Raw genomic sequence first — 24,623 nt, forward strand, 5'->3', positions numbered from 1 at the left:
ATAAAAGCAAATATAAAATTATATTAATATATGTAAATGATTAAAAAATACGAGCTTACTACTGGTACTAGTAGATTGTACCCCAATCGGATATAATTTATTACAATTCGATGAGTCAACACTTATTCCTAATTGCGTGTTAACGTGTCCCAAATTTACAGGAGATACTGGATTCAAGTTATCAGAATTACTGGTTAAAAAAACAGACTTTTTGTTATCCTCTAATAAGACGCTTTTCTTTTTTGCAGCACAATTTTGTACAGCTGAAGTAGTATCTAGCCCAGATGGGTTTACTTGTATATTTCCTGTATTTGAACTATCAATTGGAAGAGAAGTTTTATTGTTTAATTGAGCTAGTAAAGACGGTTGTTCCAGCTTTAAATTTTGATGCGAATTCTGAATGGAATTAGAATTTGCAATTTGAGGAAGCTGAGAACGTTTCACTGTATCGTTACTCTCAATTTTAGAATTTTCCAATATTGATGGCGCCAATATTGACGAGGTATTTGAAATATTTCCAGAATTATTTGGAGCTTGAAGGGATTTTTGTAAAATACTTCCCTGAGCTGTTGAGTGAGGAATCGGTTTAGAACCGATAACTGATGATTGATTTGGTTTAATGGGAGATGTGGTTGCTGATGTTGATGTTGCTGATGAAGATGATGAAAGAGAATTCGATGAGTTACTACGCGATGACAATGAGGTCGACGAAGAAAATGATGAACAAGCTGGCCCAGATTGTGATTGGTCGTTTGCATTTATATTACTATCAGTTTGTATTTGCGGACCACTATTAATATTGCCACCACTTAATTTATTAATATTTTCGGTTACAGAATTTGTAATAGTCGAGCTTTTATTTATATTTTGGGACTTATTTTGAGAATTCACATCAGTTGTTGGACAATTGGAACTTTGTTGTTGAGCAGCTGATGCAGTTGTTGATGCCGATTTTTCAATATCAGCATCCAAATCAATTATAAGATCGCCAATACCACCTACGTCCCACTCGTTATCGTCGTATTCAAAGTTTGTGTCTTTCGATTCACTGGATGTTGACGATGTTGAAGAGGGAGTTGCAGTCGCACTTGAAGTATTTTGATTTGACGAAGTTGACGATTGTGGTGTCGACGATCCAGACGAGGAAGTCGAAATCACTTTCGTGTTTATGTCTTTTGTTGTTAAATGTGTTGGTTTATGTAAAATAGTTGATGCTAATTGTGCTTTAACGTGCTGTTGTTGTAAACTATAACTTATTTTTGTATTGTTATTTACTGAACCACTACCACTCGATTTATTATTGCTTTCCGTTACTACGCTGTTAACGGCCACCTAAAATTATTTAAGTCAAATGATTAATTTAATTTTAAAATAAGTATATATAAATAAATAGAAAGGATGTACGTATAAATAGTCAATTATACCATTTACAAATATTACATTACAAAATTTATGTCGAAATTTATGAGTGCCAAGAAAAATTAATTACTCCTTAAAAATTTTAAACATACGCATGTTTTATTACAAATTTTATATGCATACAATTCAAATAAATCACTTATTAAACTTTTTGGGTTCTTCTAGAATTATTTAAAATTTGTAACATCTAACTATGTCGCGGAAATCGTTACAAAATTTCATATGCCTTTTTATGTAGCTGTATGCAGCTGCATTTAACTTTAAACGACTCCTCAGTAAAAAATTTATTACTTTACTCGTTTTTTCCCGAAATTTGACACGTTTTTTTGTAATGTTTGAATATAATTTAAATAGACACGAACGTTACCTTATTCGGGTGGTGGCTATTATCCGCCTCACTACGTCTCATTGACTCCATGCAGACGAAAAAATAAGGGCAACCGCTAATTGCGGGCCCAAAAACCTCTGCTTGTCTTCGCCTTTTGTTAATGTTAAAATTCCAGAAGCACTTTGAAGAAAATTAACAATTGGCGAATATGATGAGGAAAAAAATTGATTAAAAAAATTATTAACTGGAAGATTTTTAGTATTTTGTTTATATAATTTTGTTGATACTTGTGCTTTATTAAATTGAAATGCACGGCGGGAGACACAGGGCCCCGGCCCTCGGGCCAAACCGTTCATGGTAAATCTGTAATAAAAAAATTCAATATATTAAAATTACAAAAAAAAATAAAAAATAAAATAAAAGTTGTAGAACACAGACTTTTTGAGCAAAATAATTTTTGTGTTTCAATAATTGACATTTGTGTTAAATAATTTTTGTTTTTCGAATCGTAAATAATGCTAAATAAAATTTTTAAATAATTTAGCATTACTTACGATTTTTAATATTTTTTATATTTACATGAAAAATTGCACATTGAAAACACAAACACAAGTACATATGTATATATTTAAATACAAAAAGTCAATTTTAGTATTTCTTCTAAGTTGTTCTTTTCTGGATACGTTTGTAGGTATACATGTAAAATTCTTGTTGAAATATAAAGTAAATTGATCGATTATCAACTATTTCAGAACCAACTTTTATTCAAATACAAGCACTAAATAAAAACTTCCTAAAATTTTTCGTTTTAAATCTGTGACCTTCTTTTTAGGAATGGTTTAGAAACTAAAGAAATAACAAATAAACAAAGCAACTATGCATTGCAATTAAAATTAGGATTGCCACTCTTAAAAAAATTGTTATGGCAATTTAAAAAAATGCGTCAAATCTGAATGAAAAAATATATAGAAGGTCGGAAAGTAAATTTATGGATTTAATAAAGGTCAAAACAGAGCATTAATAACAAAACGAGCAATAAAACTTAAAATTGCAACATGATTCCAAGACAAATGATAAGATTTAAGTAGTTTGAAAGAAAATATCAAATAATAATCAATATTTGTTTTATTTTTCAATATTTCTTTTGCTCATGAGAATTAATAAACTCAGGTAAGACAAATTTTTTTTTTGACATTTGTTGAAAGTAGGCCTTTTTATTAGAAAAGCAATTTTTTATCTGTCGCAGTGTTGTTTTTTCAGCATAATATATCCTTTATCTTGTACCTTTTTTCTATATTTAAATACATGAATCAATTTCTTTAAATGCGATTTTAAAAATCGCATAAATTGTAATAAACTATTTTTAAGATAAATATGAAGAGAAAAGGACACGAATGTACATGTATGAAATCATAAACACAATTGATCATAGTTTAAAAATTTCCGAGGTAAAGTGGATAACTGACATTAGCTGTTTTTAATGAATTAAACGTCGTCGAGCAGAGATAATTTATTATTGTGATAGGCATAAACAAGTAATTTGTCCCCAGTATACATTACTTCCTGGAGGCAAATCTTTTTTAAAAGTCAATGCTACCCAGCACTCTTTAGTAGTCTACACCCTACATATATACATACATATTTCATTCTATTCCTTAGTTTCGATTTTATAATATCCATTAAGCTTTATCAAATGTTAAGTCTTTATTTAACGTAGAAAATAACTTGGATTGGCATTAAAATGTGAATTGTAAAAAATTTAATAAAATATATATTCCACTTTGGCAACACTAATGACAATTGGAAATATATCAAAATAGAAAAAAAATTTTTTTGACATAAAACAAATAATCTTTTTATTATAGGGCTGTACGGGAATTCCCGATTACAAATATGTATAACAAAAATATTAAAAATGAAATTATGTTAAAAATTATGTACATTTGTATGTATAAACATTTTTGAATAAATTACAAAATAAATAAATTAGACTTAATAAAGAACGAACTGCAGTTGTATACAGAAATTTTCTGTATACAACTGCAGAACAAATCAAGTTAGAAAAATTAAACATCTTTTTTCCTCTCAAATTAAACGCGAACCAGTGGCCTAGAAGACGGTGCGGTTGCCGCGCAACGATTCCCGCGGCGTATATTTAAATACATCGATAATTTTTTTTTGAAAACCGTACGCCGCATCTTGCGTTCATGAAGGCGATCTCTTAGTTATGTGGTCAATTTCCTGTCATATTGCAGCTAAGTAAATAGTTATTTGAAATTTCAGGGGGGACTCTATCTCGAATCTATTGAGATTATCAAAAATATTATTAATAACTATTTGACAGCAAACTATTTACATATGTACGTTATGTACTTTTATAAAAACAGCAATACATATATTCGATTGCTTTTCATATACATTATGTCATTAAAAAATTGTGTTTGGCAGAAGTTTGTCTGTTTTATTGCAATATTACACAACATATAATTTTAATCATACAACAGGAAAATCTTAATTCTTACTGAATTTTTCCAGAAAAAAGAAAAATCGTCTAAAAAAATTAGGTGTTTATTGGTTTCACTTCATTTATCCTTGCCCTCCTGTCCATCCACCATTATGTAGCCGCTATTTTAATGTAGCTGTTACTTCAAAAAATGTGCAACCATTTTGTATTGGCTAAAATAATTTTAACAGATAATTTACGTAAAAATTATTTAAATACTTTTTAATAAAAAAGTATTTCCATTTGCTCAAGGAAAAAGTGCTATTTTACGAATCATTGATTCGATCCGAATTAATTAATATTAAAAATAACAAAAGATTTGCATTTAATTAAGTTGAATATTGAATAGATACACATACATACATACACATGTATGTTATTTAGTTTAACCAATTGTGTGAAATAATAATTAATTTGTATTTACTTAATCATTTTTATTAGCTACTGTTTTTTTTATAAAAACGTTTAAGCTTTGCATAGTAGAAACTGGTAAACTTACAACTTTTAAAAAAATTAATTTTATCTTTTAAAATCTAAAAATTTAAATATGTGCATATGTATGCATTAAAATGTTAATTTATGTATGTGGTTAATTCACAACATCATTAAAATAAAAACATAATAAATAATACCTCCAGTGATAGATGCTTATATAGCTACACAACATTAACAGGTACATTTATACCAATAATACATACATAGGTATGAATGCACGCAGAGCTAAAATTTATATAGGTACGAACATATGTATGTAAGTATAAAATATTGAAAATCCTATTGTATAAAAAATATTTGCTATATCGCATACCTACACACATGCCTGTATGTATATGATAATTCATAATGTTATATGTATATACATAGATGCTAATTTGTGTATGCATTGATGTTTATGAATTTTATACAAAAAAAAAATTATTAGCATTTAATGACAGTAATTTGTCGTTATACAAAATGTAATATGATAATAATAATAGTAATAATTTAAGCAATATAACCTTCATGTGACAGCATATAATTAAGCTGCAACAGCTAAATTTTTTTTATAAAATATTTCTTTGAAATAAAAAAAAATTTATTTATTTGTCGTATGATTGAAATAATGTTTTTTTTTTCATAAATTTGAAATTATGTATGTACCTACATAATATATGTAAATACTTTTATAATTTATAATTTTTAGCATATTTTTAAAAAACAATGTATCTATTACTTTTAAACTGTCGTTCTGGTCATACAAATGTGTGGCAGCTGTTTTAAAAAAATATAAAATAATATAAGATTGCAAATATTAATATACATACATACATACATACATATACTCTTTGTGCTTATTGGAGGAATATTTTTTTTTGGCTCACTTTCCTTGTGAGTTATCGGAAAGTTTAATTTTATTTATTTAACCTCACCCTTGGATAGAGTGCGAAAATTAAGATTCCCTTTTTAAACTTATTTTGTTATCAACTTCTAAAGAATGCACTCAAATTGGATTATAAATAAATAATTTTGTTAAAACTTGTTTTAAGAACATTTCCAACAAATCCGGAAAATATGTGCTTATTGATTTTAGTGTGACTGTCGTCTGTGCGGCTATGTGTCCATTTTCCAAGACTATACGTACATTATAATAGAATAAGAACCAGAAATTTTTATAAAGAGAAAATCTTTAAGATAAAGAAGAAATTTTTTTCCTAAGAAGAAAATTTTTATTGGCTTCACCTGCAAGTTCTCTTCTTAAGTTACTTTTCATTGAAAATATTTGCAATCGAAAATCAGTAAACATTTACGTATATCTACTGAAATTAATTTATTAAACACAGTGTACCAACATTAACACATAAAAACTTTAAAGTTGTACAAAAATAAAATTGTTTTATCAATCTCCCTTTAAAGCAATTTTGTTCGATTCAACCTTAAAATATGTCCCAATTAAATAATAGGAAAAAATTTCAATAACAATTTATAAATAAGTAACATTTGTAAAAAATGTTTTACAAAATATGTTGAAACATTAAACAATAATTAAATTATATTAATAAAAAACTAATCATATTAAAATCACATTTACCAACATAATAGTGAAATGCATATAAGAAGTACCCAGGAAATCACTATCATTTTATCTTATGTTTTAGCAAATACGGAAGCGATGTGAAATAAACTTTTGAATATTTGATCTATATGCCTATTCATATGTACATATGTATGTATGCAGATATACATATATGCAAAGGCTTCAAACAATTTTCTACATGGAAGTAATAATGCTCTATAATTTTAAAGCGGCAAACGAATCATTTTCATCTCGAATGAAGAATAGAAAAATTTTATTATGATTGTGAATAAAACAAACATTGAATTGTTTTTTCAATAATTTTTGTAAATTTAGCGGCGAATTTAGTTTAGTACAAAAGACCAATAAAATAATTGCCTTAAATTAGAGAATGAAAAAATAAAATCAACAATTTGTATTGTAAGAACTAAAATTAAATTAGTTATAACAGATTACTATAATAGATTACTATAATAATATAAGTAAGACAGAAGTAACAAATACTTAATGAAAAAAAAAAGACCAAAAAAATTAAAGGTGCATTAAAAGTAACTAAAAAACAAACTTACAATTGCTTTACTTTTTATATATTCTTTATCTATATTCTTTATGTAAGATTTATGTACATTTTATACATAAATCTTGTATAGATAAAATGTATGTATGCATCTATACGTACATGGAGCATTAAGTCTTATTATAGGTTTATAGTATAATAGATGTTTGTGTAAATATAACAATAATTAAGTATATTTTCTTTTTGGAATTACGTTCGCTTCATGTACAATAGTTAAAGGAACTCATTTTCATCTAAACTAAAAATAGAATAATACTTTGAAAATAGAAAATTAATAGAAAGGGACCACTTAAAAGAAAATTAACCAAATAAAGGAAAGCGTATATAAAAGTTGTTATGAACAACAAAGGAGTGAATTTAAAACATTTGAAAACAAATCCTAAATTTAAGAAATAAAGGCAGTTTTTTTTATGAAGGAAAATGTAATTATTCACTTCATTCAATGCTTTTTGTATATATATAAGCAAATTTTCTAAGTCTAAATGTTTGATCTTTATCCGAATCTTTTCATTATAGGTTATTAAGTAAATCAGTAACTAAGTATTAAGTATGACGAATTTGTTTCAATTTCTAAGTAATTTGAATATTTCATTTTTGATTTCAATTGTCTTAAGAATTTTATTTTTGAATTCAATTGTCTATGCTTTTTAAAAATTTACACAAAATTTCTTTTAAATTTTTAAAATTAATCTCGATGATGGCTAACATATTCTTTTATAATATTATAAAGGACCTCATTACATTTTACAGAAATTTACATTTATAATAAAATTAAAGAGAACTGCGGAGTTCTTTACTATGACTTCTATGTAAATTAATGAAAACATTATTGTAAATTAATGTAAATTAATGTAAATTAATGAAAATTAATGAAAATTATAAGCTTTAGGCACAATTTTATTGTATTTTTCAAAATTCTTAAGATTAACTTCACTTTTATTACTATTATTAGCTTAAAATCAAATTTTATTTGTTGCATATTATACATACAGTCTTTATATCAAAATATGTATACAATTTACTTACAAGTATTTAATTTAAATACAATAAAATTAAAAAATCTAGTAAGATTACAAGAAACTTGTTAAACAATAAATTAATTCAATGAATTTCATATTTTATATTTTGTTTATATTCTTGTATACAACGATTAGTAATTATGCACATAATTATAACGCATGTCAATAATCTACGAAAACGTATTTTGTATATTTTTTTATATTTATAGAATGTACATTTAATTTTAATGATTGTATATATTTAACAATTTATAAATATATACACATTTATATCAACATTTTATCTACATATATAAATCTATCTTTTAGATAAAAGAACAAGAGCAGCATTATTCATTATATAAAATGTTCTTTTATAGCATCCACATTTGAGAATATAACAAAAAAAAAAAACTCAATTTACAAATGCAAAAACTTGCTTTTCAATGCTTGGAATCGCATACTTATATCTTAAAATATTCATTTTACTTGTGGATATATATATTCGTATATATACATATGTATATACCTACATATTTACATGAATAAATTATACACAGTAAATCCTCGATATTTATATACAATGAAATATGCAAATATTTCAATATAAAAACAGAGAATACTAAAATCTCAGATAAAAGCCGAAATTACAATTTAAGATTTGCAATAAAAATATTAGTATGAATAAAAAGTTGGCGATATGGCTTGGTTTAATCTACACTCTACAACATTCCATATACCATAAAAAATTATTTGAACAAATCGAAATCTCTTATACAAAAAAAGTGTTATACAACTTGGAATATAACAATTAGAAGCTCTTATATGCAATTATGTACAGTTAATTACAAATTTCATTAGCTACACTTTTTTTTCACTAATATTATAATGAATTTTTAACAAATCAAATTTAATGTATTCACATATTAATATTATGCCGAACTTTTTACCATACTATATTTTGAGCGCACAAAGGCGCATTTAATAGTGATGTAAAACACACAAACATATCAGAAACTGATATCCACATGATACAACATAGCTATATAATAATTATATTGCTATGTAAAAGTATATGATCAGAACTAATCCTTTGCAAAATTAAAGTCATAATAAAAGAGGAAAAACGAATGAGTAAAATTAAAAGAAAAACAAAATTTATTATAAAAGAACAACATACTCCATGTTGTACATATATTATATTCGGTATATAGGAAATAGGAAAGCAATGAATTGAATTGAAATTCTTAACATGATCTCAGTAAAAAGGTGCGCTACAAAATGAAAAGGGAAAAATATTTAAAATGAAAATATCAAGTCTAACTTTTAAAAGATAAAAAAAGAGAAGGTTTAAGAGTACGAGTATAAATGAAAAACTAAAAGAAGCATGAGTACAATCGTCTACACGACACACAGAAAAAAGATGCAAAGAATTTTTTTACAGAAACGAATAAGATTTTCAACGTATTATAATAGTGAAGTGGTTGCGAAAAAAAAATCACGTACCAGAACAAAACGTGTGTTTATAACAATATGAAATACACAATATACATATAATATGTATGTATGGTCTGTATACCTATAGGAAAAGTACAAGATATGAACACTGATATTATAACTAACATTTCACAAAAAATTGTACATATATAAAATATTTATATGAATGTGCATTAATTTATAGAGTATGCTTGGAATTATGCTCATATAACTTTTTTTCTTTTTTATAAAATTTTATTTAATATAATGTTGACGTATATAAGAACGAGTCCCGATACTTCTTGTATACATAAAAAATACCTAGGCTATATATGGCGTATTAATAGATACTGAGTAAATTTTTTTTTTTTATTATTAAAGTCATTAAAAATTTTATACTATTTTATTTGAAAATTTTATATACTTTAATAAAAAAGAAATGTGTGAAGTGAAAAGTGAATAAGCACGCAAAACATTTCTAAAGATTTTAATTTACTAGCAATAAAAGTTGAGAAGATATTGATCAAAATGTGATCATTAATAAAATAAAATTAGTTGAAATAATCGAGGTAAGTGTTTGTTTGACATATGTATGTGCAGATATTATGTATATATTATGATATATGAGTAAAGTATCACAGAGAGTATCATAATTAATTGGACCACATTATCCACATTATTATTATAAAACAAAACCTGTAGCCTGGATTTATTAAGAAATTTTTAAGAAATATAGTCGAAGTTGCTATTTAAGTTTTAAATTACTCTTAAATATTTGCTCTATTATGAATTAAAATTGTATTAGAGAAAATATAGTCAATCAGTTTTTAGTGTTGATCTTAAAATCTGTTAAAGTATGTATGTTTTATTTTTCCAAATACAAATGTTATTTACGAAAATTATAATGTTGCTAAAATTTTAAATGTTATTGAAGACTATTAAAGATGAAAAGTTTTCGTCTTTCCCACGAATATTTTACATGAATTTCTCAATTTAATTTTATTTTTTATATTGTTGGCTGTACTCCGTGTATAGATATTATATCGCAGCTTAATATTGAATGCTTAAAAAAAACGCTGAATGCAGAATGATTGCATGATTAATGTTTATTATAAATAAATTAAAATTAATTTTCAATTGTTTTTAAATTATTGCAGCACCATTCTTTTGTAAAAACAAAAGAGCAAAAGTAAATCATTAAAGTAATTATGTGTAAAAGTGCTTAAGAATAATAATTTATATGAAGGCAATCTTAAACCAGTGAAAAGAAGACAAAAACATTGTAAAATTTATTATTTTAATAATTATTCTTTCTTTTATTAAACAAGTACATTTTTATTTTGTTATTTAGAAAAATTATTAATTTAAAATAAAAAATTAAATTTAATTGATCTACTGATTAATATTTTTCATGAAATATGGTTTTTACTCTTACACCTATATACAGAACAGTCTAAACAATAAGAAATCATAAATTATATGCAGTGGTAAATAAATGTATGTATGTTCATATAGGAACAATCTATATATATATAGAAACATAAAAACACAGTAGATCTTAATTCAATAATTAAGTTTGTAAGTACATAGATCAGATAAAAGTAATTCCGTGACTTCAATAATACGCTTACGACGTAAATTTTACAAAGTATCAAATTCCAAAAAGTTTAGTAAAAATTCTTGACATTGTCCACTTTTCCTAAATGTGTTTTATACGTAGTGGAGACGTAAAATAAAAGTAAATCGGGTATCGAAAAAATCAAGCACGCCTTTCTTGTACCTTGTCATATAAACGTTGCCATAAATAACGAATTAAATAAGTTAGCATTTATTTTCAGCAATAAGTTTTTTTCCTAAAATGCACCATAAAAATGCAATGTTTTTAATGACTTGGTAACGTTTGTTAAAAATTAACATTTGCACAGAACTTTAAATTGAACTTTTCGAACAAACGTCAAGGTATGTAATAATATTGTAAAAATTGTATTCCAAAATGTATCAAGAGCTATAGCAGTTTTTTGTACAATGTAAAGGTATATTGAAAGCTCTGAGACGGTAATACAATAGTATTAATACCGTACTTAAACTTTTTATAAGCATTATTGAAGTCACGGATTTTACAGCTGTGATTCTATACAGCTACATAATTATTCTTTGTTATTTATTACACTCAAAAAGTTTTAATTTACCTATATGTATCATGTATATATGTATACATATAAGCACTATATTGTTATGGAATATGGATATCATATTGCTCTCAATAATCTCTTCTAAATAATCTCTTATTAATCTACAACGAAATTGAGAATAAGAGATTTTGAAATTTGTCAAAAATAAATCAATTTATTTATTACTCATATTGGGAATAAATTTGAGACATATTTTTTTTATATTTGCTCAAGAATTAAACAATTCAATATCAATTTGTAAAAAAAAAATGTTAACTTGTCAATGCGTATACATATATATATTAACATATATGTAAGTGTATATATATAATTTACAAGTTGTTGAAATTTTAAAACGATTTATTTTCGATTTGATTCTCAACTGATCAACAAAACCAAGAGCAAAAGATAATTTAATCTCAAATATCAAAAAAAATTTTTTTTCTTTTTTTTTTTTCTTGAATTTTACAAGATAAAAACAAAGAAAACAATATCATAACATGTACTTATGTATGTTACTTATGAAGAATGATGATTGTATGTATATATGTATGTATATGCCTACATGTTAAAGAAGTTTAAATTTTAATAAACAATTTTATATTGTTTCACATACAGGTACACATATATACATGTACATTTATACCCACTACAAAATATTAAGTATCATAAAAATACAAAATTATTTTCATTTTGCCACTTTATCAGAGAGAACAGAGGACCAAACAGAAATGTAATAATAAAGAATATTGGAGATTGAAAAAATAACATATAAGATGATAAAAGTACATGCGAAAGAAGTAATGTTTGTGGAAGACAGGGGTTAACAGAGGGGTTAACAGAATGATGGAAGAAGAATAACGAAAAATGAAAAGGAAACATACATACATAATATGTACATTACATACTTACGTGTATAAAATGAAATTTAATCCGCTAAAGCGTTCATGGTTTGTTAAGTAAAAAAAATTTTCAAAATAGGCTTGTGAAAAACGAAAATTACGTTATGAAAAATAAAATAAAAAGCAACAAGACATAAAAAATAATCAGAAAAAAAAAAACCCCAGGATAAAACGCCATTACAGAAAAAAAAAAAAAACAACAACAAAAAAATAAAAGAAAAATTATTTTTTTATTTGTGTCTGCTTTTAGTTTTTCTCATCTTCAGAAATCGATCAAGATGAAAAGATATTTTAGCGCTTGTTGTATGAAAACGATGGTAGAAAAAAACAATAACAAAACTAACAACTTGTTAAGAAGCTGAGAAAAAATAATGTGCAAAATTTGCGGTCTTGTTTTTGTTATTTTTCATTTTTTTTTCTTGTATTTTTTAACTTTTTTTTTCAATATTTTTTTCATATTATGTATGTATGTATGTATGAATAATATTGTTTTTGTGAGTCAATCATGTAGAAAAATGACGATTCATATTTTAAAATATTAACATCAAAAATCGATTTAACAACTTGTAAGATAATGATAATCGATTATGTCGGGAATCATATTTAATTTTTAACTTACAGAAGAAAACAGATATATGTACATTATGTGTAATATGTTTGTGTGTATGATAATATGTATATGGGTATGTAAATCATTTGTTAAACATACCAATTATATAATTTATTCATTTAATAATTATTAGTGTATATTAAAAATAGTTTTTTTTTTTTTTGAATCTCTTACTTATAATCACATTATTATTTTTGCTATATTTCAAAATAATTAAAATTATCTTTCATTTATATTGTGATTTCACAAATTATACAACATTATTTTATAGTTGTGTGGTTATTTACATATATACTTACATATATATTTACATATATTAGTTTGAATAATTGATAAAGGACACTTACTTTCGATTGTAATTGTAAAACTCTTTTTACTTTCTAAAGAAATTCGATCGTAATTATAACACTTTTATTACAATTGGTTCACTTTTAGATATTTTCGATTTTTAAGAAAGATTTTTCAATTTTGTATAAGAAATATATTTTTTTAAATGTTTTCTATGCTATAATATTTAATAAATAACTATTAATGTGAAAAAGAAATTTTGCATAATAAAAATTAGCATTGCTGTCGGTATTTATAGCCAGGCGAAGCAAAATTCACATTAAGTATAGATTATAAAAACTGATATATACAGGTTCTGGTAGCTACAGAATAAAATATAATCATGAGCAAACCGTCATCCGGTTCATCAAGTCACAAAGAACTCAATGGGTTGGTCATGTCATAAGAATGCCAGAAGATCGGGCAACAAGAAAAGTATTTGACCGCATACCAGAGGGGACGTCCAAGAAAAAGATGGCTTGATGTAGTAGAAGTAGATCTTAAAATAATGAATAAAATAAATTACAAGAGTCTGGCCTTGCAGAGATCTGAGTGGAAGAAACTGGTTGTAGAGGCAATGGTTCACCCAGGACTATAACGTCGAGAAAAAGAAGAACAGTTATGAAAAGAATGAGTTTTTCATAAAGTTCAAATAATAATTTTTCAACTCCTTTTTTATATAATTTATTATTAATAATATAAGTTTTTTAAGCATGAATAATTGATTTTTCTCCATACAATATCTGGAAATGGTTTTACAATTGTTTTAAAAAGCAAAAGAAGAAATGAAATTATTTTGAATAGTAAATTGAATTTAATTTTGAAAATAGTTCTTAGCAATGTACAATAATCTGGCAAATAATTGCTGATACAATTTTCACCAAAAATTAATATGAACATATAAATATAGTTTTATTAACAGAGCTTATAAGTTATATCGTGGTTCATAACAATAGTGTTCACACACATTTATATGCATATTAATTTTGAGCGAATTCTTTAATTCTTCTAATAATTCTGAATTTCTTAAATAACTTTCAAAAATTAATAATGATATTACAAAGCTCTCATATTTTATATATTTATACTAATATACGAGTACCTACCACAATTTTTATAGTAAAATGTAATTGGAATTGGAATTTGAACTGATTAATATCCTTATATTCTCGTCCATTAATTTAAAAGCATAATATTTTTTATTTGCAGACCGTGTCTATCTCTGTAGAAGCAATTAAATGCTCCATTAAATTTTTAGGAAAGTCTTTAAAATTTTTCTATATAATTAAATTTAAAATTATCAATAACAAATTCAAATATAAAAAATAATATTGTTGACATATTATGTGTAGATACGAGTAACAATAATAAAAAAAAAATATTATAAAATTTATTGGGCATTATTAAATCAATTCATTTAAAAAAAAAGAGTGTGTATACTTAAAATATTTTATGATAATCTAAAAAAAAAATCTAAAAGAGTACATACTTGAATTTAAAAATTTATCAAATAATTATGACGGAAATTCTTTATAACAAACATACAAGCAAACACACACAAATTAATTCAAATTGATATTTTTTTTTATTGCTCATTATAAATTATAATTAGTTTTTATCGATTAATTTTTATAGATTATTTTTTTAAGATTATTTATGTTTGACATGTTAATTAAAGTAAGTTATTATAGAAAAATAGGATTAAATTTCAAAGTAGGTGTGTATTAAATAATTAATTAATTTAAGAATGACAAAATGCTATTGTGTTCTAAAAATGTGTTGATTTCTTTTTTTTACTAATTCAAGTATTCAATTATTTAATATTCTTTTTTTAAAAATTATTTATTATTTATAATAGTATACGAGTGCTAATAAAATTAGTTATCAGGTTTTATTGAAAAAATTTTGGAATCTGTTTTTCAATATTAATGAATGTATGAACCAGAATTTTCGAAATTCTTTATATTTCTTGAATTGAAAAACAAAAATTTGCGATGAAAATAAATTAAAGCCCAAATAATGTTCTAAATAATCAAGTTGTCTTAATATTTAAATTGAACTGTTTAATTGAATTTAAGGTGTTGTGTCATTTAATGTCATCATCTTTAACATTAATAATTATAACTATTTTATATTTTTTAGAAACTATCAATATCAAGCATTATCAAAATGCTAAACATATTCAAAAGATCATAATTATTTTGAGATTTAAATTATTATGAGAAATGCCAGTTTAAATTTTGACAGTTGTAACTTATTTCAATGTCAGAATTAATGTCACTTATTTCAATGTCAGTGGAAACATTAATGTTGGGTCAAACTTTTTAAACTACAGGTCCATTTTATTAATTTAAAATTTCTCTCCATTACTCGTTTTCCTTTCATAATTTGGCTAATAAATTTTAATAAGAGTGCAACGTTGGTCAATATATTCACATAGTTATTTGCTTCTTTTTTAATTTAATGAAATTGAAAAAGTAGTTCAAATATCCAGTAACATGATTTTCACTAAAAATTTTTTTATTCTTCTCTCTTAAAAAGAACATGAAATTAGAAGTAAGAAATTGTTCAAAAAGAATAAAAACTTCCGAACGACTGCATCGTTAAATTGTTGGAAAACATTAAAAATTCTAAAAAAAAAAAAATGTGTAAATAACACTTGTAATTAAGTAATTATGTATATAGCATGTTACAAAATTAATTATTTGTACACTAGTAATATAAACAAGAGGATGATAAAGATTAAAATTCTAATACTTCCTATACTTAAGTTCATTTTTATTAAATGAAAATGAGTGAATTAATAAAAATAATTAAATAAAACAATTAAAAAATATAATAGAATTTTATTTTTAACCTTTGTAATTTTAAGAGATAAATGTAAATTTTTGCTTAATTATATATATTAAGTGAGGCAATACTGAAAACTGTAATTCATAGTTAAAATTATAGTTATTTGTATACTAATTTGATTGATAGATTAAAAATAAAAGAAGGTATTCAAGTATATTGTATGTTTCACTTGCTTACCTATGAATTTTATAGAGTTCAAATAAAAAATTAAACATATGTACATATGTTTTATCAGATATTATAATAAATGCATAAAAATGGAATATTTTAATGCATGTAACACGCATCTGCATTATATTTGTAATAAATTATAATATTTTTTTTTAAATTATTTAAAAATAATACATAGGTACTTATACACCTTGCAAGAATCAATTTCTTTTTTATTTTCCAAGAAATTGTTTAATAAGAGAGAAGAAAAAAATTATATTATAAGTAGTGTTATATACATATATAGTTTCAGACAAGTATACTGCAGGAGCCTAGATACTAAATTGAATGTAATAATAATTATAATTATTATTATTATTTTAAATAATATGATATAGAATAATTACGTTCATATGTACGTATACATGTATATAATTTTATACAATTTTAATAATAATTCTGCACGCTATCTTTTAATTCTACATACATATATAAGATAAGATTGAGAAGATATAAGAAAGAAGTAAGGTAACATTTATATCAATTTTATATTTTATTTATGAGGAGCAAGTGTATCCTATATATACATGCATGCATGTGTGTATTACTAAATAGTAAAGAAGATTCTATATTTTTTTCTACGTTTTTGGTTCATGACATTACATTACAATATTTAAAAGCGTTGTCACTGCAGCAAGAAAAATGGGAATCGCATTCTATCAATTTCGAAGAGAATGTGAGAAAAGAAAGAGAAAATTTGTATGAAATATCAAGTGAATCAATCAGTCAAGTGAAATTTGCAAAAGCAATGTCAAAAATATTGACTGTAGGTAATATTTCAGAATTTCAATCGCCCATTTTAACATTTTCATGTATACTTTTAAGTATTTTGATTTTCCAAATTTAATTTTGTTTCATATTCTTAAAACTTATTAATTACATGTTTCCAAAATTTTTAAACAAAATTTCTAAACTATTACAAAATTTAGTTTTGGTAGAGGGAACAATAACAACCGGTATCATTATAAAATAAATTTGGATCAAGCCCAATAGTTCGTAAATTTCTCTTAAGCAAATATGTACGGACGAAAATGTGCAATAATTATTGCATACTTTTAGGGCGGCAACCAAAACCACAAGCTTTAACATAATTCATAGTCGAATTCGGCGCCTGACTGAAACCGTTAAGATAAATAATTATGGATTTTTTATCAGAAAATATTTTAAGCAAAGAACTATTTTCATAAAAATTTGCAAACAGTTTACCGTTTCAAAAAAATAAGAAGTCGAAAATTGAAATTTCGCTAATTTTAATAATAAAGGCAATAAAGCACTCTTCATCAATTATATAAAAAAATTTTTCCAGGAATAACTATTTCGACAATAAAAAAATTTACAGTTTACTTAAATGCTTCTGGTTGAAAATCTTCAGAACGGTCATAATGTGTCTATTATTTTTGTTATATCTAGAACCGCCTCACAAATAGTGAAAATTTAAAAAGTGAACATTTATTTTTTTTCTTGATTTTGTAAAATTTTTAACAAAATAATTAAACAGCAATTAAAATGCAATTGATTACAAATTAAAGAGAAAAAACAAATATTTTAGTTTAAAAATGAAATCATTGACCTCCGTTTTTTGGTATGTGCGGTCCTTATAAGCAATTTTGATTGAATTGAGATATGGTTATTAAACTGCCAAACAGGAAACAAAAATTACATTAAAAAAAATATTAATGGAACTATGTGCATAGAAGTTCAAGATGCTTTTGGTATCTCAAATTGAATGTAAACAAAAATTTGTAAAGTATTACGACCACTTACGATAGTGAAATTTATAAGCGATAATAAGAATTTAATTTCCGCATAAATAAAATTTTTAGAGGAAAAAAATATTAAGTGTGTGTGTAATATTTACGATTATTTGATAATTTCTTTAAATTTAACAAATTATAATTATATGAAATTTTCAACACCACAATCTTTTTTGTGTTCTTTATATTGTTTGTGAGTTTTTTTTTATAATTTTTAAGGCTAAGCTGTATTTTGAAATCTGAGTGCACTTTCAATAAATTCAACTCTACATATATTTTTTTTTTGTTAAAATTTTTCTTTATCTTTATAGAAAATTAATCTTTGTCTAAAAAAACATTAATCTCATAAAATAGAGAGAAAAAAAATAAAGTGTCTTCATTGTTTCTATATAAGAGTGTAAAAAGTACATGCACATACACACGCATTAATATAATAAATGCAAGGCATCCTGAATTGAAATTTAAGCCTCATGTTTATAAAAATCTACGTAAATCCACTGTACAGATTCTGTTGAATGGGATATTATATAGATAAATGAATAAAGGCAAAAAAAAATAAAGAAAAGAGAAGTGAATGGTTTGGACCTTTTTCCTTTTATTTCATTTTCACTAAAAATATCACGCATCAGAATTTTTTTGTGCCGACGTTTACATTTTAACGCAAAGGTAATTACGATATTTTTATATATACATACATATATATGTATTTATATATATCTAAGTGTATAATAGCAGTTTCTTGTATAGGGACAAACCTAAGTCTAATTTTAAAAAAACAATTGGTCTTTATTGCTAGATTTCTATTATTTATTGATTTTGAAAACGATGAGCATAAATTAATTCAGGATTTTATAAGAACTGGTTACGTTTTGGCAAGTAGATTAAATAATAACTATTCCCCTGAAATCTAAGCTATTTTTATGAGAGCAGAAAACATTTTGATGAGACGAATAAAAGAAAAGAAACTAAGGTTCATTCTTTGGCATTACTTCGAGATAGAAGCCTGACCGGTTATTTTAAATATATTTGCTATAATTTGGAAAAAATAATTTTAAATCATTTTTGAGCAAAAATCTTTATCGGTTTTGCATGTTATAATTTATTTGAAATAGCTAAAAGGGTTCCAATACGAAACAAAATTCTACAAATTTGCACCCCAAAACCTTAAATAAAAAAATAATCAAATAACAATCATTTAAATCCCTCGCCCGTAAAATATTCTAATTGGGACTTGAAATAGTTCTGATCAAAGACACACAATATAAAATATCACAAACATCATATTAATTTAAATGGTAAAGCGAACACAATTCTATCTAATTATACTTATCATTATACTTAAAATATATGTATGATACAAATAAACAAATATACAAATGCATCTACATGTTATATGTATGTATATACGCACCTTTATGCAATAAATTGCGTTCAGTAAAGCAAAAAATAATCTTAAATGACAATCAGAAATCAGAATGAATACAACGACGAGTGAATACATGAAAGGAGAATTTTCATTTCAAAAGAAATACGAAAAAAAGACATGTATGTATGTACCATTAAGTATGCAATTTAAATGAAATTTGGTATCGACAAGAAAAGAAAATGAATTGAGTATAAGTTGAAAGAGAGAACAAGAACTTATGTTTTCTATAAATATAAAAAAAAGACTACATACATGGCAAAGGAATATAGAAGAATCTACTGCAGAAGTATAAAAATAAACATAATAAAGAATGACTATAATAATCTTAAATGAGTTTTGAAATTACATAAAAAAATCAAAAAAAAAAAAGAGATAAAATAAATTTGGATCAAACAAATAGTTTGTAAAGTAGCACTATTCCTTTTGAACGAAAGAAAATAGCTACCAAAATTATATTACAGTCGAACACGCCTAATATAACATGGAAAAATGTCCAAGATTTTGTGATTATAAACGAGTTTTGAAATTAAGCGAGATTTTTATGTACTTCCTTAAAAAAGCTGAAAATGTTTTTAAATAACAAAAATTTTATACAAATATTATAAAATTTCCCAACTTGCCATTTCACCGAGTTTCATTAACAACCATTTCAACGGGTGCATGTGTTTACATTCAATAGTTTTGTAAAAAACATTTGCCAACAGATGTCGTAAACAAAAAGATTTACATTTTTTGTTTAAAAAAAACAAGAAAGTTTCTCTGGATTTTTTTTTGTAATATTTTCTTACCAAATTTATATTTTGTGATTTATGATACTCGTAATGTGATTTCAAGCGAGCAAAATTGAATGAAATTAGACATTTTGTTGTTGAGAATTACGTGATTTTAAGAGAGTTTCTTTTACAAGAGTTTTCTATTAAGCGAGTTCAAATATATGTCAAAATATATAGCAATTTTTTTTGTCAAAAAATTTTGTGAATTTAAACAAGTTGTGATATTACACAGGGTTGATATTAAGCGTGTTTGACTGTATACTATATAAAAAACAATATTGCATATTTATAGGAGAAAAAAAAACAAATATTAAAGGAAGCGTCAACATAATGGTCGAATTCAACGGTTTATTATAGGTAAATTTTAAAAAAATGGTTGTGGTTTCAAAAAATTTGTATTTTTAGAGTTTTTAGGTGGAATAACTTTTAGAGTGAGGATAATAGAAAAAATTTTCTTCCACAAAAATAAGTTTCTTAGCAATGTGTACTTGTGCACACAATTTAAGCTTTTTATCTTTAAGAGTGTAGAAGTATTTAAACTGAAGGTAAACCAACAGAAATACTGACGGAAAGGGTGAATGAAACTAATAAGCACATTTCTTTCTTCACTTATGTTGGAAAAATGTTAAGAAGGGAAAAAAAGGCTATACAGAAAATTTTTTCAAAGATAATTTTTGAATTTATAATTTTTTCTTTTTTATATTTTTTTCCAAAGTTGAAGAGTGATTTTATGTTTGCTGTTTGTTTCTTAATTTATTTTCTTTAATGTTTTATTTTTTCAACTCTTTGTATACCTTCCTTGCTATATTCAACATGCATTTAAGAAGACTAATATGGGTCGCGTTTAACTAATAAAAAAAAAAAAAGAAAAAAATTCAAGCGAGAAATTGAAAAACAAGAAACAGAAAAAAAAGAGTAATTTAATAGTATAAAAAGAATTTTTTTTTTTTTTTTGTAAAAGAACTGAAAAAAGAAGCAAGTGAAATCGTTAAAATTGAAGACATACCAATGCACACAACATTCGTATATTTTTTATAAAATAAGAAAGAAAAAAAAAAGAAATGAAAATGCATAATTGCTGGTGCGATTCTTGAATAGTGCAACCACTTACTCGTTTACGTACATATATGGTAGTAGTAGGTTTGGTAGGTAGGTAAGTACACATTGAACCTATTAAATAACAATCTGGTTAAAAGAATTTTTAATGTACGCGGTGATAAAAAATTATTTTTAGCATTCCTTTTGTTTTTTTTTTTTTTTTTTAATATATGGAATTTTATTATCTTTGATGTTCTGTAAAAGTTTTCTGTAAATTAAGGGTGATCATTTTTTTTTCTTCTCTCTCTCTTTTAAACAGTGGGAATGATAAACTTTTAAATTATTTTATACTTAGATCTTAAAATATTTTCATTCACTTATTATTAATATTGGCATAGAATACGAGTACTTGTAAATTTTTTTTTAGTTTTGCATTTAAAATAACAATAAGTTAATTTTCAAGTTGTTTTAATTTTCTACTTAATTTTCTTTTTAGTAATTATCCTTTTTTCCATTTATCGTTTGTTAAGGTTCAATTAAAATTACAAAAAAATTTTAATAATTGAATCCAAAATAGAGAGACACATAGAGAGACTTTTGTTCTAGCTTTTTTATTTCATTGATAATTTGTGTTGCAACAAAAAGTTTATTAAAAATTTTGCACTTTTCTCATTTATATTTTCTATTTCGATACTTAAATTTTTAATGAATAAGATCATGAGAAGGAAATTTTCAAAATGGATCAAAATTTATTTGAATCTTGTCTCTTAACTTTGAAAAATACAATAAACATAATTTACAAAAATAATTTAGTGATACAAAAATTAAACTTTTTCAATTGTTATATATGAAATAATTACATATTCATTAATTATATATTAATTTTTTTCAGAATTTGTAGTGTGTTAATAGGGTAACAATTGTTATATATGCAAAACTTTATACATCGCTTATATATTCCATGCACATATGCATGGCCAATAATTACCAATTTTTGCTATATAGACATGTTGTGTATTATTGCTTTTATTTCTTGTAAAAAACTAGTAGAAATTAACATGCAAATATTTGTAAACGACGCCTAAAAGAAAGTTTGTACGAATCTTTTTAAAAACTTCAACTTTAAACCCCACACAATTTATTAAAATAGCTACGAGTATAAGCAACGAGTTTAACTTTATATATCCTTAATTTTATATTTATGAGTTATCAGTATGTATTTGAGACGTAATGTATGTATTTAAAACGTAATAGCTTCATACATTGTTGCCTTCGATATTTGACCAAAAATCAATTGAAATCTAATAATTCTCTAACATAAAAAAATTAGTCTGGCTTTACAGCATTCACGGCACTACCTTATTGTATTATTAAACTTTTACAAAAGATTAATCGGTTCTTTTAATACTAATAAATTTTATTGTTGTTCACTTTTTTTAATTATTCGGTAGAATTGCGTTTGCGGCCCACTTCTTCCAATATTTGTCAATTTATTTTCTTCATGTAAAAAATATTCGTTTCAGTCATAAATATATCTTATAAAAATAATTTGCCTCGTCACTATTGTTGTGTATGTGTTTTCAAATTTTCGTTTCAGCAAAAAATGTGCAATAAAAAATAATTAAAAAAAAAATTTTTTTTTCATACTTAATAATTATACCTTAATCACCTTAGATTAGTATCAGCGTGTTCGATCACAAATCACTTTTCAATTAAAAATTATAATTGAAACTTTTAGAATTCATTTTAATGTTAATTTGTCAAAGTCTATACCATATTCTTTTGAATTTTAATTCACAATATGAAATTATAATATCCTGATTTGAATATTACCTGTAAAGAAAAAGAAAAACGAAAACGTTAATTAAAATTAAATAAAAAATTTAATTAGATAATTAAAATTTATAGTTTCTACATTATTTGCTTAAATTTTATAGATGTTAATTCAATATAAATTAAAATACAAATTTTCAATCAGGTTTCAAAAGAGTATTTTTGTTCTTCAACGTTAAATTCTTTACTATAAGAAACTGGGGCCTTATTATGTAGTTCGCTTTTAGTAAGTGCAGAAATGGAAAATTCATTGTTGTTACTTTACCATTTCTCCGAACGCGAGAATCGAATTACATATAGCAAGGCCCCTGCTCTCTAAATGGAAATAGAGTTATATAAATATCTATTACTTTTAAATTTTGATATTAGCATAAAAAATTCCTTTAGACACACGTACAGATAATAACAAATTTGTATAAATAACAATCATTGAATTTTTGCATTTGGCCAAAAAATTGCCATATATGAACTGGAAAGACTAAGATTTATTTAATTATATACAATATTTTAAATCTAATAATATCAACAGAGCAAAAAAACAAAAAAATTAAGTTGATATTTTAATAAAAAAATTTTTAAAATCACTTCCATTTTAAAATACCTCAAGCCACATGATAAATTATTTTGTATAAAATAAAATGTAATCAGACCAAAAGTATATTTAATTTAATTTATTCAATTATTTTTTCATTTCTACATGTATATATGTAAGTATAGGTATACAAAATGAATAAATAAATTTGTAAAATATTTGAATGACGTAAATAAAACATAATGACATAAACTTATATAAATGTCAACGTTATATTTAACATTAATTTGTAAAAATATATAAATGGATAATGATAATATTATTTTGTACACATTCACATATTAAATTATGTATGAATAATTTATATTATACGAGGAATTATAATACATATTATACAATCAAAAATAATAGTATATTTTAATATTGAATATGGGAAGGTAAGGATAAAATGACTGACTGTTTATTGTTTACATTATAAATACGAGTACAATAATAATTTTCGGTGTTGAATGTTGAAACCTGCTAAACAAATGGTAAAAAATGTTAAATATCATCGTTTTCATAACATTATAATGTAATTGAATTCTTTTACATAAAAAGCAGGTTGAATTATTAACTATTTTCTTTTGAAAAGTTGTATATAAAAGTAATATATCTCATACTAATTAGAATGTTCCATTTGAGGGTGTTCAACATTCAGGTACATAAAACTTCCAACTATAACCTATACAAAGACGTGTTTCAGAAGAGTATAGTTAAGAAGAGTTTGTTTATACCGGTAGATGGCTTCAAAATTTTATTTAGAAAAGTATAGTTGTGGGTTTTTTCGAGAGAGTAATT

At 24.2% G+C, this 24,623-nt stretch overlaps 1 protein-coding gene across 2 annotated transcripts in view; it reads right to left on the bottom strand.

The window, feature by feature from the left end:
• LOC129610753 (zinc finger protein 608) overlaps nt 1–23,188 on the bottom strand; it is a 29,784-nt gene extending 6,596 nt beyond the window's left edge. Inside the window, exons 1-3 of one of the 2 annotated variants that reach the window (XM_055523442.1) lie at nt 23,088–23,188; nt 1,787–2,110; nt 60–1,332 (exon numbers count right to left, since the gene is read on the bottom strand). In XM_055523442.1, the coding sequence (XP_055379417.1) occupies nt 60–1,332; nt 1,787–1,837 (1,324 nt within the window). In that variant the 5' untranslated portion in view covers nt 1,838–2,110; nt 23,088–23,188. Of the gene's footprint in view, nt 1–59; nt 1,333–1,786; nt 2,111–23,078 lie in introns of both variants that reach the window. The other variant, XM_055523443.1, reaches the window with a different exon arrangement.
• Nucleotides 23,189–24,623: the final 1,435 nt, after the last annotated feature.

This window comes from Condylostylus longicornis, unplaced genomic scaffold, assembly GCF_029603195.1.
Source record: "Condylostylus longicornis isolate FDR11 unplaced genomic scaffold, ASM2960319v2 ptg000048l, whole genome shotgun sequence".
Classification (NCBI taxonomy): Eukaryota; Metazoa; Arthropoda; class Insecta; order Diptera; family Dolichopodidae; genus Condylostylus; species Condylostylus longicornis.